Genomic DNA, 15,415 nt, shown 5'->3' with positions numbered 1-15,415 from the left:
AATGCTGCGGCGTCCTTTTCGAAAACCAGACATGGTCGGAGGATAAATTCCCCTGTTCGTCAGGTCCCAGGTTAAACGGGAGTGAACCATTTTCTCCATCAACTTCACGACGCAACTTAGAAGGGCTATAGGACGATAGGCGTTTAAGTCAGTTGATGGTTTTCCAGGCTTGAGGATGGGTATGACACGCGCACGCTTCCAACACGTTTCAAGGCGGCCGAACTCCCAGGAGGTGTTATAAACTGCGAGGAGTTGAACCTTGGCGCTAATTGTCATGTGAGAGAGGGTAGTGTAGCTTATGCCATCTGGTCCAGGGCAGGATCTTTTATTGGTAGTTGCCAGAGCCACATGAAGTTCATCCATAGTGAACGGTTCGTCAAGGAGGGCGGTGTTAGGTGAAGAGATAAATCTTTGGGGAGATAGTGGCACCGATATGGTTGATGAACGAGCAATTATCTTAGAACAGAAAGCCTCCGCTGCGTCGAGACGAGAAATATTCGCATTCAGAGCTACGCACTCAAAAGGATTTAATGATGCCGGCTGACTACTGAGGCTGCACACAATGCTCCAAATCTTCGAAAGGGGCTTTCTGGGATCGAGCTTTGCGCAGAAAGATCGCCATTCCCGTTTTGCGAGTTTGTCCAAATGGCGCTGAACGTGTTTCTGTGCACGCCTAGCAACGCTGATGTCTTCTCTGTTATTGGTCCTGCGTGCTCGTCTCTCTGCTCTGCGGCGAATTGCTCGAAGTCGCTCATATTCAGCATCTATACTTGAGTACACTGTTGGTAAGGTTACAACTTTAGTGCTGGTCGTTTTAGCACGTACTACAGCATCAATAAAGTTTTCATAATCAAGGTGGGAGAGCTGCAATTTCTCTACTGTGTCAGAGAAAACATCCCAATTCGTGTAGCGTACCTTACGCCGCTCGGAACTTAAAAAAGCACCACCAACCTTAATATACGCAGGTAGATGATCGCTGCCATGAGTTTCTATGTCTACATTCCAAGTTGCTGAAGACGACAGATGCGCAGAAATCATAGAAATGTCAAGGGCACTGGACCTTGCACCTTGATAAAACGTTGCCAGGCCGTTGTTGAGGAAAGTTAAATTGTTGGACTGTGCAAAATCAAATAACTGTTGTCCTCTGGCTGTTGATCTGGTGCCTCCCCAAGCAGGATGGTGTGCATTGAAGTCGCCCGTTATGATGTGTGGTTCAGGAGTACTGCGTACTATATCCTGAAGGCGGTCAACGTCAAATGTGACACGCGCGGGTATGTAACCAACGATCACTGTGAATGACATATTCAAGATCTTGACGGTGGCTGCAACATATTCATTCCGTGAGTCGGCAGGTATCGGATGTGGGATGGAGGTGACGTCTTTCCGAACAGCTAAAAGAACTCTGCTGATGTCAGTGCCGGTCATCGAGTTCTGAACGGTATAGCCTGAAAGACGAATGGTAATACGCAGACGAGATTCTGCTATGGCAACAATCGGGAAACGGTGTTTTGAAATAAACTGTCGGAAATCAGACAATCGTGGACGAAGGCTACAGGCATTCCATTGAAAGATGGTGGCCGTGTTACGGATGCTTTGCACGCTAGGGAGAGTAGCTGGTCTATTGACTGCTAGTGCCATTGTGCAAGTAGAGGTGAGATGAAATCAAGGATTGTAAGGATGGCCTGTGCCACCGGCGAGGAGAGTGGTGTAAGAAAAGCGCGGATGGCCTCAACAAGCGAGCACAGTAGGGAACTGGTACCTTCGGAGTTTTGACGAATAAATCCTTCACGCGAATGGTTCCAGGCTGTATACTGCGGCTGCTGTGGAGTATTCAGACTTCTACTCGCTATCGGAGGTGGCTGAACGTTTTGGCGCTCTGGAAGAGGAGGGAACTCAACTACGTCCTCACTGCGTAGGTGACTCGCTTTATCTTTATCTTTATCCGATTGTTGAGGAGCTTTCTTCACCGGCGATGATTTTTTTCTGCTGCGACTGCCCCGAATTTTATTTTGCTCAATTAAAGCAGATTTTGCTTTCTTATAATCTGTATTTTTGGAGTTCTTGTATTTGTAGATGATCTTCTCCTTTTGATAGGCAGTGCAATGAATAAAGGTCGCTTCATGCTGCTTCCCGCAATTTGGACAAAGGGGGTTATCACTTGCACATTCATTTCGACCATGGCTCCCACCACAACGGGAGCAGCGCAAGGCAAGTCGATAAGCGCTAGCCACATGCCCGAAGCGCTGACATTTGGTGCATTGGCGCGGTTTTTGAATATACTCGTACACACGGTATCTTGTGTAGCCGAGAATGACGTATTGCGGTGCAGATTCTGTGGCAAATACAATCCGGATTTTTTTGAATTGCCAAGCCGGCGGACAGATTTGATTGGAGCTCTCTGTAGCAGCGCAGAGTAAATCTCTGATTGAGAAAGATCCAGGGGGACACCCTTGATGACACCTACACCGCAGTTGCTGGGACGAGGCTCATAGGCTTGAACGGCAACGCCAGCTATGCTTGTTAATTGCAGAAGGCGTTCTGTAGCGTGCGCTGTACGGGTGTCAACTGCCAGAAGGTTTAGACGCTCGTTGGGACGAACTTGAAGAACACCGTCTGGAGCCACAGATTCAAATTCTTGTCTCAATGTCAGTGGATTAAAGCTGGTAATGCAGTGTCCAGAATCCACTGGCTTGATGACAACTGTATGGTTGTGCCTAGGCGTTTGAGTTACATTGGGAGTGTCTACACTCAAAAGTGACCGCTTTGAGCTGCGACGACGCTGTGAAGGCACCTGAAAAAATTTCTCAGACCCTTCTCCTGACTTCGCAGTGGTGTCCATGTAGATGATGGTAAACGAATCTGACGAATCAGAAAAATCATCCTGACCTGAAGGTAGCGGCAGATCACGGCTTAAGTTGGAAGCTTCAGGAATGCGATGTCCATGGGGGTCTGGATATGCTGGTCCTGACGCAGCTGGAGCAGAAGGGTAGCTGTAGGGCACCAGGTGTGAGGTAGCAGGTAGGGCTTGCACAGCAGGTATGACCAGCTCAGCTGGGCCTAACGGAATGCCAGGAGAACATTCAGGTGTTGAAACCGGGTGCGGCACCGGCGGAGCCGCACCCACCGTCGGAATCATATCACGATGTTGCAGTGCAGGTTACTCGAACAGAAATGTTCAACACCGATCACAAAACATCCACAAAGATTAGCAGAGACGAGCGGGCACAGCCCGACAGCTCCCTGACTTCTTCGTCTTTCATCTTTGGTCAGTTCATCTGTCGTATTTGCAAGCGCCGCCGCGGTGGCTCAGCGGTTATGGTGCTCGGCTGCTGACCCGAAAGACGCGGGCTCGATCCTGGCCGCGGCGGCTGGAGTTTCTTTGGAGGAGAAATCCTAGAGGCCCGTGTACTGTGCGATGTCAGTGCACGTTAAAGAACCCCAGGTGGTCGAAATTTCCGGAGCCCTTCACTACGGCCTCTCTCATAGCCTCAGTCGCTTTGGGACGTTAAACGCCATAAACCAAACTTTATGTGTAAGTGATCAAACATTTTGATGAAAAAATGTCATTGCTGGTTTTTTATCTGATATAAAATCTTTTACCTCGGACGGCAGATAACCCATATTTTAAATAAGGAGCCACCAGAAAAGATGCACACATTTGTCGTTCCTAAGTCGTTTTCAACAAATCATCAAGATGGCAAATGGGGACAATGAGACTGCCTTCTGATTTCCGGGCAAAAATCTTGCCGTTTCGATACCAGGCATACTTCCAGCCAAGTTCTTTCTTTTTGCTGTTGACCGCTCCAAACAAGCGTTTCATGGGAGGAGATAAGTGTTCATTGATGTAAATCGAAGTACTGGGCTGCAAATCTAACTGTATATCTTCTGTTGTCAGCCGTTTTTTTTCTTGCTTTCTCTAGGAAACAGTCGCGCTTGGCTCTGTGTGTGAACTGCACCACAATATTAGGACTATCAGCGTTTCCACTTGTCCTAACCCGGTGGCAAATTTCAACATCAGAATCCTCGAAAGGTACACCAAGTGCATCTGCAAGTTTTCTGGTTATATCCAGGGTGTTTTCTGCTGGCTCCGTTGGTACACCTTTGATTTCTATGTTGAAACACCTGGCATGCTGTTCATTTTGCATCAGCCTTACTTCTTGATCCTTGAGTTTTGCGAGCAGGGCATCTCGGTCCTTTTCCAGACCCTGCAATGCGTTTCTTAGATCACAGTTTTCGTTTTTCAGCTCACTAACAGGTGTTTTCATTTCCTCATAGCTCTTGTTCGCAAATTCCAAAAATCCCTTCATTTATCTGATTTCTTTCCTTCAGTCTCTTTCCAGGCATTCGCGCAGTTCTCTAAATTCATTCTTTAACTCACGTTTAAGATCTTCGAAAAGTTTAGAGAGCTCTTGCTTTCCTGTCATTGCTACCACCTGAGCGTGGTGCAACACGGAGGTAAGCGAAAACAAGATCGCGAGTGAAACAGTCCGCACGGGAACACACAAAAACAATGTATGTGCATGCACAGGAATATGGCAGCACAAGCTACGGCCGAGTGTTTATCCGACTATTTAAGAGGGCATAGAAATCACCAACCTGTACAGGCGGAAAGAAACAGTTCAGAATGCGTGCTCCCGGCCGCAACCGCTGCTGCCAACTGATGCGAAGGTGCTTCTTGCAGGGCTTTTTAACCAAGGGGCTTGGGGTCCCGCGCAGGCGCGCTGTGGTAGACAGTAGGCAGTAGACACGGCCACCGCCACGATGCTTTTTCTAGGGGCGATAAGTGCTGCAGCCAGGATAGATGAAGTTTTCTTGGCGGTAGTTCCTTGCAGCCGTGATCTGTACAGGCGGAAAGAAACAGTTCAGAATGCGTGCTCCCGGCCCCAACCGCTGCTGCCAACTGACATGTGCGGAAAATATGTGCGGAAGACGATGTGCGGAAAATATGTGCGGAAGTGTGACTAGATACCTGCGTGAAGTTGTCTTGTCGTATAGGCTGTTGAATGTACGTTTTTCCCAGCAGTACCTGTCAACCGTTACAAAGAAAAAACTCTACAGAGACCTAGCAGATGCCATGCTCCCTGTACCTTTGTACCGTTCTCCACACCGCGGTGGCCCAGGACAGGACGTCCTAAAAAGAGTGAAGAAAATGCCTATACTACCCACAGCCAAATCGTTCTTTTTCAAGTTACATACAAACACCCTAGTTTTTGTAGCACAATCTCTCCTCCGTCCTTCAACAAATCTGCTGTTACCTGATCCCCACCAGCTTCTTTCCCTCTTTGCATTGCTCCTAAGGCTTTCTTTACTTCCTCCTTCGTTACTGGCGGGATGTCCCATTGCTGTGCTCGACTGCCTCCCTCAGTAACTTGATGATTACATTCGCTACTGTATAGATTTGTGTAGAACTCTTCGGCTAATTCAACTATCTTATCCATATTCCTGATGACATTGCCCTGTTTGCGTTTTAGCGCATACATCTGGTTTTTACCTATGCCCAGTTTTCTCCTCTGATTTTAGGCTACCTCCATTCCTTACAGCATGCTCGATTTTCTCCATGTTTAACTTTCTTATGTCGGCTACCTTGCGTTTATTTATTAACTTCGATAGCTCTGCTAGTTCTATCCTGTCTGTGGAGTTAGACGTCCTCATGCTTTGACGTTTCTGAATCAGATCTTTAGTCTCCTGAGAAAGCTTGCTTGTATCCTGTCGAACCATCCTACCACCTACTTCTGCGGCGCAATCTGTAACGATAGCTGTAAGATTATCATTCATTGTTTCAACACTACGGTCGTCTTCTTCAGTTAAAGCGGAAAATCTGTTTTGCAGCGACATTCTGAATTCCTCTACCTTCCCTCTTAATGCTAACTCGTTAATAGCCTTTCGCTTCACCAGTTTCCTCCGTTCCCTCTTCAAATCTAAGCTAACACGAGACCTTACCATTCTGTGGTCGCTACAACGGACCTTACCGAGGACCTCCACATCCTCTACGATGGCAGGGTGTGCACACAGTATGAAGTCTATTTCATTTTTAGTCTCACCATTGGGGCTCTTCCACGTCCACTTCCTGTTTGCTCGTTTGTGGAAGAAGGTATTCATAATCCGTAAATTATTTCTATCTGCGAACTCTACTAATAACTCTCCCCTACTGTTCCTAGAACCAATGCAATAGTCACCTACCGCCTTGTCTCCAGCCTGCTTTTTGTACCTACCTTTGCATTGAAGTCGCCCATGCGTACAGTGTACTGTGATTTTACTTTGGTCATTGCCGATTCCACATCCTGATAGAAGCTTTCAACTATCTGGTCATCATGGCTTGATGTAGGCGCATAGGTCTGCACCATCTCCAGCTTGTACCTCTTATTAAGCCTGATTACGATAACTGCCACTCTCTCGTTAATACTATAAAACTCCTCGATGTTGCCAGCTATATCCTGATTAATGAGGAATCCCACACCTAGTTCTCGCCTATCTGCTAATCCATGATGGCACAGTACATGCCCACCCTTTAGTACTGTATACGCCTCATCTGTCCTCCTAACTGTATACGCCTCATCTGTCCTCCTAAAGGCAGGCCAAAAGCGAAGGAAAAGGGTTTCTTCATTCCGCAACAAGACGCGGGCGCTTTTTGCGATGTCTTCTCTAGCACGATATGAATTGCTAGAAGTCAGACGTTGAAAAGAACAAATTGACGAGGCGCCAATACACAATCGAAGCTCCACACATCAAGAGCTTCTTCCGATAAAAATTTTTTCCGGCCTAAACTTTCAATGTTCTAGAGGCGTAGTTTCTGAAGGAAGTTTATTTTTTTTTGCACCACGACTTGGCTCATTGCGTAGCAGGCTGGGTGCGCGGGTACTTCGATGCTTGTTCCAAACGCTCGCCTCAGATTAAGGTAGTGTCTCCGCCTAAGGTTATTTCCGCGCATTTCCTGGGGCAGTAGGGAGGTTGGGTACGTCAGCCGAAACTACCATTACAGTTGTATTACTGGGGTATTGAGTCAAGAGACGCAACAGAAGAGCTTTGTGTGGTGGCAGGACCACAGCACACACTCCCGAGTGATAACGTAGGAGGAGCAAAAACTACAGACGCATTCCGTTTGTTGCAGCTGAGCCTGATGTTGGCTCAGTTCCACAACACCCTAAAGCCTCTCAGCGCCGCAAACTACTGATTAAAATATCCGCTGATCGCGATGCTCTGCAGGATGTTATTCGAAAGTATGCGACGTTTTTATTTGAGAAAGCGTTGCCAGTTTCAGGCAGTGATGCATCGCCTTGCTTCATCATTCGGGCAAACTCTAACGGGATTGAGGACTCCGGCATGCGTAGTGGAGCAGAGCATGTAGAGGGCCAAGTCTGCTGCAAGCCGAGTGACGGATTTCAGATGGAATAAATCTAGTCGGCTGTTTTTCAGGACAAAGCTCGTGTACAATACCGCATGACTAATCAGAAGATAAATTGAAATTTATTGCTCTTTGATTCATCGAAACCTGGGTTTGTTTAATTTTTTTCATAATGAATATCAGTTGAGAAGAGAAGCTTAAGCATGTTTCACATAACATGATTATGAGCAGCTCACCCTCGCCACCAGCTTCGTCTGGAGGAAAGGCCGGACGAGTGTGAAAAACACGTCGAAGCCTACGCTCTGCATAACGTGGTTCATGGCCTTCAGCCGCATTGGCAAGCAGTCCGGGAAGAAAGCAAAGCACGGCTGGTTGCGCAAGGTTTGACACTACACAGTTATGGTTCGGGAAGGCATTGAAACGTTAAACAATATGGCGGATGCCTAACCAAGAGCGCAGACGGTCACGTGAGTACGGCAAAGACTCTAAGTGCCTTCGGCAGAATTCAGCGAAAATTTGTGGCATTCACAAAGAAATAAAATATTCCGTGTCAGCTGCTCGCGAGTTATTCCGGTTATGGAGACCTGCATTGGTTTATTACCGACAGGTTGAGCGCTGCAATTGTGTTCAAAACGGTGTTCAGGATTGGATGTAAATCAAAACCTACCCAATTTCAAGAGGTTCTTACAAGAAAAAAACGGATTTTTATTTAAACCTTACAATGGCGCTGATAAAAAAGTCGATACAAGAGTCAAGCATAAAAAAAAACGCGCCAGCAGCAGAATTCTAAAGTTTTCGGATGAGAAATAAATTACTTTTGTTAATAACTGAAGCTGTCGAAAACGATAACGCAACAAAGATAGCGCTTTCTTTTTTGACAAAATGTTATTTCCAGTTGCCATTGCCGTAGTCTAATGAACAACCAAAAACTGCGATACAGTTGTATGGTTAACTTCTCCTACCATGTATTAAGATGTGCATCCGACCGGGGGAGCGATTCTGATCTGGATAGAAGCAATGAAATTCTTAGAGGGGTTCGGCTGCTACAATATGTATTAGGTGTCAATAAAAAGCATGCCTGCGAGTGCGCGCGTACTGCTAGCATGCAATTGAGGTCCTGTTCCGGAAGCGTTCCTGCTGAAAACATCACTCTGTGAATACTTCAGAAAGAGCACTGGGTTACATAATCTATAGAAAGGAATTGTATGCGTTAAAAGGAATGCGATATGTTGCTTGTGCTCTAGGGATAACATGAAATTAGCCCTATAATATGCAAACTATTGTACAGAAATGCAACAATATATTCCTCTCTCTGTGGTGCACGTAGGCTTCCTTTTGCCTGTATATAGTTTTTAACTACGCTTTTTGAAATAGACTCGTTTTGATCATATAAAACGCAGTCATTCAATGAGAAAATTGCAGCGCTCGCTAAAGCAATCTAAGGTGGAATCTATTAGGTTTCTCGAGATTTTGACCAGTAATGCTTTGCTTCCCTCACTGTTCCAGAAATTGTTGTTTCGGGTTTTTTCCTTGCCGCTGTTCGTTTCACTACCGATGCTCAAACTTGTGATTTCGCCTATATCAGAATGCCAGTTAGTACACCTTTCCAAGTTGGAAGCCACTGTATTGGTTGCGAAATACAGCTCCTAGTCTTGTCAACTAGGAGCTATAGTAGCATGTGGTTTGTGGATGTTTAACATCCCAAAACGACTCAGGCTATGAGAGACGCCATAGAGAAGGGCTCCGGAAATTTCAACCATCCGAGGTTCATTAACGCGCTCTGATATCGCAGAGTACACGGGCCTCGAGAATTTCTCCTCGATCAAAATTTAACCGCCACGCTCAGGATCGAACCCGCGTCTTTTGAGTCAGTAGCCGAGCGCCGTAACCACGGAGTCACCGCGGCGGGTCTATAGTGGAATAAACTGTCTCTGTGTGGCGAAAAAAAAATAGCTACTACAAAAAGAGAACTAGAAAAAAAAACATTGATCAACAAATAGAATAGCAAAGATTCGCGGCCATAGAATGCAGTCAATATCTAGGTCTAGCACGCGATATCGTAAATCACTGCTGCGTCGCCAGCGTAACCTTTCCATCGTATGAAGCGCTTTCACCAGATCGTGGATTGCCGGCCGGGACGCACGGAAGGATTACTTTTCCTTTCATTACTTTGCGTATATCTACCTATACTAATGAGGTAAACGATGTCAAGGTAATTTTTGAGACAATCAGAAAGGGTGGGTGCTCTCTTCGGTTGTTTCTATCTACTAAAAGTTGAATTCGTCACGGGAACTCGACGCCTCTGCTTACCTGTAAATATTCGAAGCACCGCATGATCATGTCCACATTAATGGCGAGCACTTTGTCGAGTGTAGCCGCCGCGGTGGCCCAGTGGCTATGGTGCTCGGCTGCTGACCCAAAAGACGCGGGTTCGATCCCGGCCGCGGCGGCTAGAATTTCTTTGGAGGAGAAATTCTAGAGGCCCGTGTACTGTGCGATGTCAGTGCACGTTAAAGAACCCCAGGTGGTCGAAATTTCCGGAGCCCTTCACTACGGCGTCTCTCATAGCCTTAGTCGCTTTGGGACGTTAAACCCCAATAAACCAATAAACCAAACTTTGTCGAGTGTGTAGCCTCCGTAGTCAAACAGGATAACCATGCCCAACGTTTGAGTCTTTGGATCCTTAGCCAAGTGTTCCATGCACAGCATGATGGCCCAGTGAACATCGACGTATGAAGATTCAACGAGATTCCAAGAACCTGAGAAAAGGAAGAAAATGCAACTGTTTCGAATGGAGTCTGAGCGTCAATTCTCAGTTGTCAAATATTTTTTTGTGTATTCAGATATTTTTACTCTATCACAAGGATTTTCTTTAAATTATTCGTGATTTCAGGATTCATTATGCGCTTGAGGCACACCTGGACCCACTGCTCGAGTACATGACTCAGCTCATAAAGTTTTATTTGAAAAATAACTACGAATTGGAGGTCGCGAAAGAAGAGTCGACCGCTCTCTGGACGCGACGCCAGCATAAGCTTCTCGTGCACAGTTGCGGTGACTCTGACTGAAGTGGCAGTCTTTCGCCTCAGGTGTCTGATTATTTCCGTGTGGCACCTGCATGGGTCAACGGCCTGTTTTTCGGCCGTATGAAATAATTACTTGCTTCACCGGCTCGAGAAATATCACAAAACTCTCTTTAGTAGGCATGGAGCATACGCTTTAGACGAGAACAATTTCTCTATGAATGCTACATCAAGCACTGAGCGTAATAACTAAAACAGCTGGAATCCTAAACACAGCCCTGTTTTTAACGAGACACCAGAAGCGGCATGCAAAAAAGATTCATCTTTTAGCACCGTAGTCTTCAGAGTGGCTGCCGCAACTCAGGTGACGCGTAGAGCTAAAGACTCGTGTGCCCTTGGATTTACAATTAAATTGCATATTAGATAGCACTGTTGAGGAAGACCTTCTCTCCAGGTGCGCCCGCGGACCTGTGTACGTATACATCCACGTCATGCGGGAAATGTACTTTGGCTGCACATGTGACAAAATAGGCGTAACTTGTCTAGAACTTTTTGTTTACTCCATAATTTCTTTTACTGTTGCGTACAAACGCTAGCGCACTTGAAGATCGCAGTATCAGACGACAAAGTCTCACTTTTTGTTTTGTTTCCGAGATTTTGGCACTATAATAGCTGGCCACTGGGTTGCCAACGCTTTCACTAGGTGGAAACCACGAAGCCGTCTACCTATTTAAAAGTGATCTGGATATATGCTCGAACATTTATCTGCAATATGATGGCAGGTTGCTTCGGAAACATTACCCACCGGGTTTGAACAGGAAGATACGGCGTCCATGGACGTCCTTTTCTTGCAGAACCATCATGAGTTTGCGCGTGGCATGAGACACTTTGGAGGGCTGAAACTCCAGAACGTACGGACCGCTGGTGTTCCGGATCTTGCAGTAGATTTTATCGGAGCGTAGGGCTGCTTCAACGTTGTATTTCCACACGCGTAGAAAGCGCAGAAGAAATTGCGCATCCTTCCGGGAGTTGAGATACTCCTCCTCTGCGATAGGCATCGGGTGAAAATTTTTCAGGGGTATCCCCAGAACAACTCCCGCTCTTGTACCCTAACTCTACGATCTGTATTTTTTTTCTGAAAGATTCCTCGCCTGGGAGCTCCATGTTGATTTCTGACCGCTTTTACAGACACGGAGTGCGTACAGACCAATGTGATGACCAGAAAGTTATTAGCAGTCACGTTTAACAGCGGCGAGAAGGTTCTGAAACTGCACGCGTTTAGCAACTTCAAAAAAAAAAGTCGCCAGTTGGACATGAGTCACATGTGGCCAGATGTCACAATAGGTAAACACTCCTTAGCCTGACGGTCTTAGACGGTTAGTGCTACAAAATGTAGCGCCTTTCTAAGAAAGGTCTTTATAATAATGGACGCGGCAACATTGCGCAACTTAGAAGAGGTGAATGAACGTGTTGAGTTGTACTTACTTCAGTCTTATCTCGGTGGACCGAGGTTGATTAATTCACGACTTAAAATCTAGGCCGGAACATAAACCTCATATAAGCCACAGAAACAATGCGAGCTTGACTGCTGTTGGCAGCAAATAACCGGTGAAGTGGCCAAGCTTCCCTCCAGAAGTTCTTCTAGTGACAGCTTAGGTTGCTTGTGTGAGATAATGCTTAAAAAAGAAAATGAAATGCAAGATTACCCACCCTTCGCTGTGCTTCCTCTAGCACTTTGTAAAGCCGCCTGTAAAACAGCGTCACTCTCGTTCACTCATTTTTAGGGAGTCGAATTTCCACCTCACCTGATAAAAGCTGCAAAAGTTTCGCGAGGGATTCCTTTCTCCGCGCTGGAGTCTCTCCAAGCTGATCTTCGGCGACCTGTTGGAGCCTGACAGGGAGGGCATCCTCGGACGTATCGAACACGTCGTCCGTTGACTTCTTCATGCACACACCAGCCATCTCGGATACCAGTGCCAACGAAAGTAGCACAGTCTACTTCGAGGGCACCGCACAGCCGAAGCGTCTCGCAACACTGCAAAGGATGCAGACACTCTCAGCGGAGAAAGTGTCTGCGCGGGGTTGCGACCCGGGTAGCATGGCCGAAGACCTGTGATTGAACGAGGAGGATGGGAGACTGGGTTAAGAGGAAGGCAACGAAAACTTTATACACTTATTTACAAAGGGTGACTGAGAATGACTCAGTGGAAGGCAACTTCTTCGGCAACCGGAGTCGACAGGAGTTAGCAGGCTACTCTCGGCCACACTCACAGCAGAGTTAAATGGGGTTCGGAGTCCCCAGATCCCTGGCTGGGGAATAAAGTTCGAATCCAGTCTCCAGTCTCCAGACCCGCAAGGGCACCTTGTGTAACGAGGTGTTGGTGCTTGGCGCCACCACGGACCCTTAGCCCCCATACCGAAGCTGTCATCCGTACCGTGGCGATAGGTTGAAAGGTGGAGGGAAGAAACCTTGAACGGTGGCGGTCGAGGAAGTGGTCAATCCTGGGCCGATGGGCTCCTCGTCTGTCTACCAGGCGGGGAGTCCCGGGACCTTCCTCTGTGTATAAGGGTGAATCAGAGGCGACAAAGTATCAGGAACCCTTAGTTTATACGTGCCGTATGGAAAAATCTGCAAAAAAATCTGATCGGCCCCCAAAAAGGGGTCGCACCGATGTCAAGAAATTGAATCCACAGAAGCCAGAAATGTTCGCGAAGTTTTTTATCGTTCACTCAAACACTGATGAACCGGTAGCCAACCTCTCTGCATTTGTCATCGCCAACACCCTAAAAAGCTGTGTAGGCAAAGACTACAAAGCAAAAAAAACAGCGAACCGGAGATCTCCTTGTAGAAGTAAACGCAAAAGAACAAAGTATCAAACTGATGTCATTACAGAATCTTGGAGAAATGAGCGTACAGGTAACCCCGCACCGCACCCTGAACCACTCGAAGGGAGTCATATCTGAATATGAACTCCTACAGAGTACCGATGCGGAAATGGAAGAAGAACTAGCTCAACAAGGAGTAATAGCAGTCCGAAGAATAACCATCCGGAGAAACAATGCAGAAATCAAGACAAAACACATTGTCCTAACTTTCAATGGCACAACTCTGCCTGACTCCATCCACGCCGCATACCTCCATTGCAAAGTCCGCCCATACATACCAAATCCGAGACGAAGTGCCAGCGCTTTGGACACAGCATGTTGGCTTGCCGCGGTAAACCCACTTGTGTCACATGCGCAGAAGACGCACATACAGAAGAAAGATGCGAACGCACACCAAAATGCGTCAACTGCAATGGCGCACATGGCGCGTACTCCAGGTCGTGCCCAGTCTGGAAAACAGAAAAACAAATTATAACTTTGAAGACCACAGAAAACCTGTCCTACCTTGAAGCAAAAAAACGCGTCTCTTTCCAACAGAAAGGGAGATACTCTGAAGCGGTGACGCGGGGACGGCCGCCGCCTTCAGTTTCTGTCGGCACACAGGTCTATCCGGTGGACCTGGTGTCGACACCCAAGTCCCCACCACAGAAGTCGGTGGTACAGTTCACAGGGCTGAAACTTTCGCGAGAAGACCGCGCGATCCTAGCTGGAGGTCACACCGTAAAAGAGCGCGCTTACACGGGACGAAGAAAGACACGCACACACACAGCGCTGAACTTACAACTGCATGGTTTATTGCATTGCTCGCAATAAATACCGGAAAGGAAAACAAAAAACAACCAAAGGAAGGCGGGGAGATATCCTCCTGTCGCATCATGTCGTCAAAGGTTATTCAAGATATTTAATCTCTTTTCTTGTCAGTGCCATCGATGGAGTGCTAACGCATGACGCGCCTTTCCTGTCTATGATGAATGCTTCATATAGTTCACGTTTGTGCTGATGATTGTACCGCCTCAAAATCTGGCTTCGTCCAAGGTTAGGTGTGCAATGACAGGCAGATACGTGTTTTGCCAGCGTGCTGCCGTATCCCGTGCGGATGTTAATGGCGTGCACATTAACCAGCGCGGTGCAGTAAGAAACATGAAAAAATGTTCACCACCTGTGACACGGAGATAATCTACGAGATACCGCTGTCATGCGGCGCATCTTATGTGGGCCAAAGTGGGCGCTGCATAAACGACCGTCTACGTGCGGATGTTAGTGGCGTGCTCTCGTAGACGGTCGTTTATGCAGCGCCCACTTTGGCCCACATAAGATGCGCCGCATGACAGCGATATCTCATAGATTATCTCCGTGTCACAGGTGGTGAACATTTTTTCATGTTTCTTACTGCACCGCGCTGGTTAATGTGCACGCCATTAACATCCGCACGGGATACGGAAGCACGCTGGCAAAACACGTATCTGCCTGTCATTGCACACCTAACCTTGGACGAAGCCAGATTTTGAGGCGGTACAATCATCAGCACAAACGTGAACTATATGAAGCATTCATCATAGACAGGAAAGGCGCGTCATGCGTTAGCACTCCATCGATGGCACTGACAAGAAAAGAAATTAAATATCTTGAATAACCTTTGACGACATGATGCGACAGGAGGATATCTCCCCGCCTTCCTTTGGTTGTTTTTTGTTTCCCTTTCCGGTATTTATTGCAAGCAATGCAATAAACCATGCAGTTGTAAGTTCAGCGCTGTGTGTGTGCGTGTCTTCTTTCTTCGTCCCGTGTAAGCGCGCTGTTTTACGGTGTGACCTCCAGCTAGGATCGCGCGGTCTTCTCGCGAAAGTTTCAGCCCTGTGAACTGTACCACCGACTTCTGTGGTGGGGACTTGGGTGTCGACACCAGGTCCACCGGATAGACCTGTGTGCCGACAGAAACTGAAGGCGGCGGCCGTCCCCGCGTCACCGCTTCAGAGTATCTCCCTTTCTGTTGGAAAGAGACGCGTTTTTTTGCTTCAAAGTAGGACAGGTTTTCTGTGGTCTTCAAAGTTATAATTTGTTTTTCTGTTTTCCAGACTGGGCACGACCTGGAGTACGCGCCATGTGCGCCATTGCAGTTGACGCATTTTGCTGTGCGTTCGCATCTTTCTTCTGTATGTGCGTC

The 15,415-nt window shown here is 47.1% G+C and overlaps 1 protein-coding gene across 1 annotated transcript; it reads right to left on the bottom strand.

The window, feature by feature from the left end:
- Window positions 1-2,910: 2,910 nt before the first annotated feature.
- On the bottom strand, window positions 2,911-12,327 carry LOC149344712 (retinaldehyde-binding protein 1-like). The gene is made up of 6 exons (XM_089547291.1): window positions 12,171-12,327; window positions 11,171-11,410; window positions 9,959-10,101; window positions 7,579-7,731; window positions 4,155-4,205; window positions 2,911-3,057 (listed from the first exon to the last, which is right to left on the bottom strand). The coding sequence occupies exons 1-6, from the start codon at window positions 12,325-12,327 to the stop codon at window positions 2,911-2,913; spliced, it is 891 nt and encodes a 296-aa protein (XP_089403417.1).
- Window positions 12,328-15,415: the final 3,088 nt, after the last annotated feature.

Source organism: Amblyomma mixtum, chromosome 5, assembly GCF_055824585.1.
Source record: "Amblyomma mixtum isolate Tamu chromosome 5, ASM5582458v1, whole genome shotgun sequence".
NCBI lineage: Eukaryota > Metazoa > Arthropoda > Arachnida > Ixodida > Ixodidae > Amblyomma > Amblyomma mixtum.
This window is presented reverse-complemented; position numbering and strand designations above follow the sequence as displayed.

Excerpts from the sequence above, each read along its gene's own strand:
- LOC149344712 (XM_089547291.1), bottom strand. The coding sequence starts at position 12,327 with ATGGCTGGTGTGTGCATGAAGAAGTCAACGGACGACGTGTTCGATACG. Across the intron at positions 10,102-11,170 it reads TATCTTCCTGTTCAAACCCG|GTTCTTGGAATCTCGTTGAA; the intron begins GTGGGTAATGTT and ends TCCTTTTCTCAG. Across the intron at positions 4,206-7,578 it reads AGACGAAGCTGGTGGCGAGG|GGTCTGGAAAAGGACCGAGA; the intron begins GTGAGCTGCTCA and ends AACGCATTGCAG.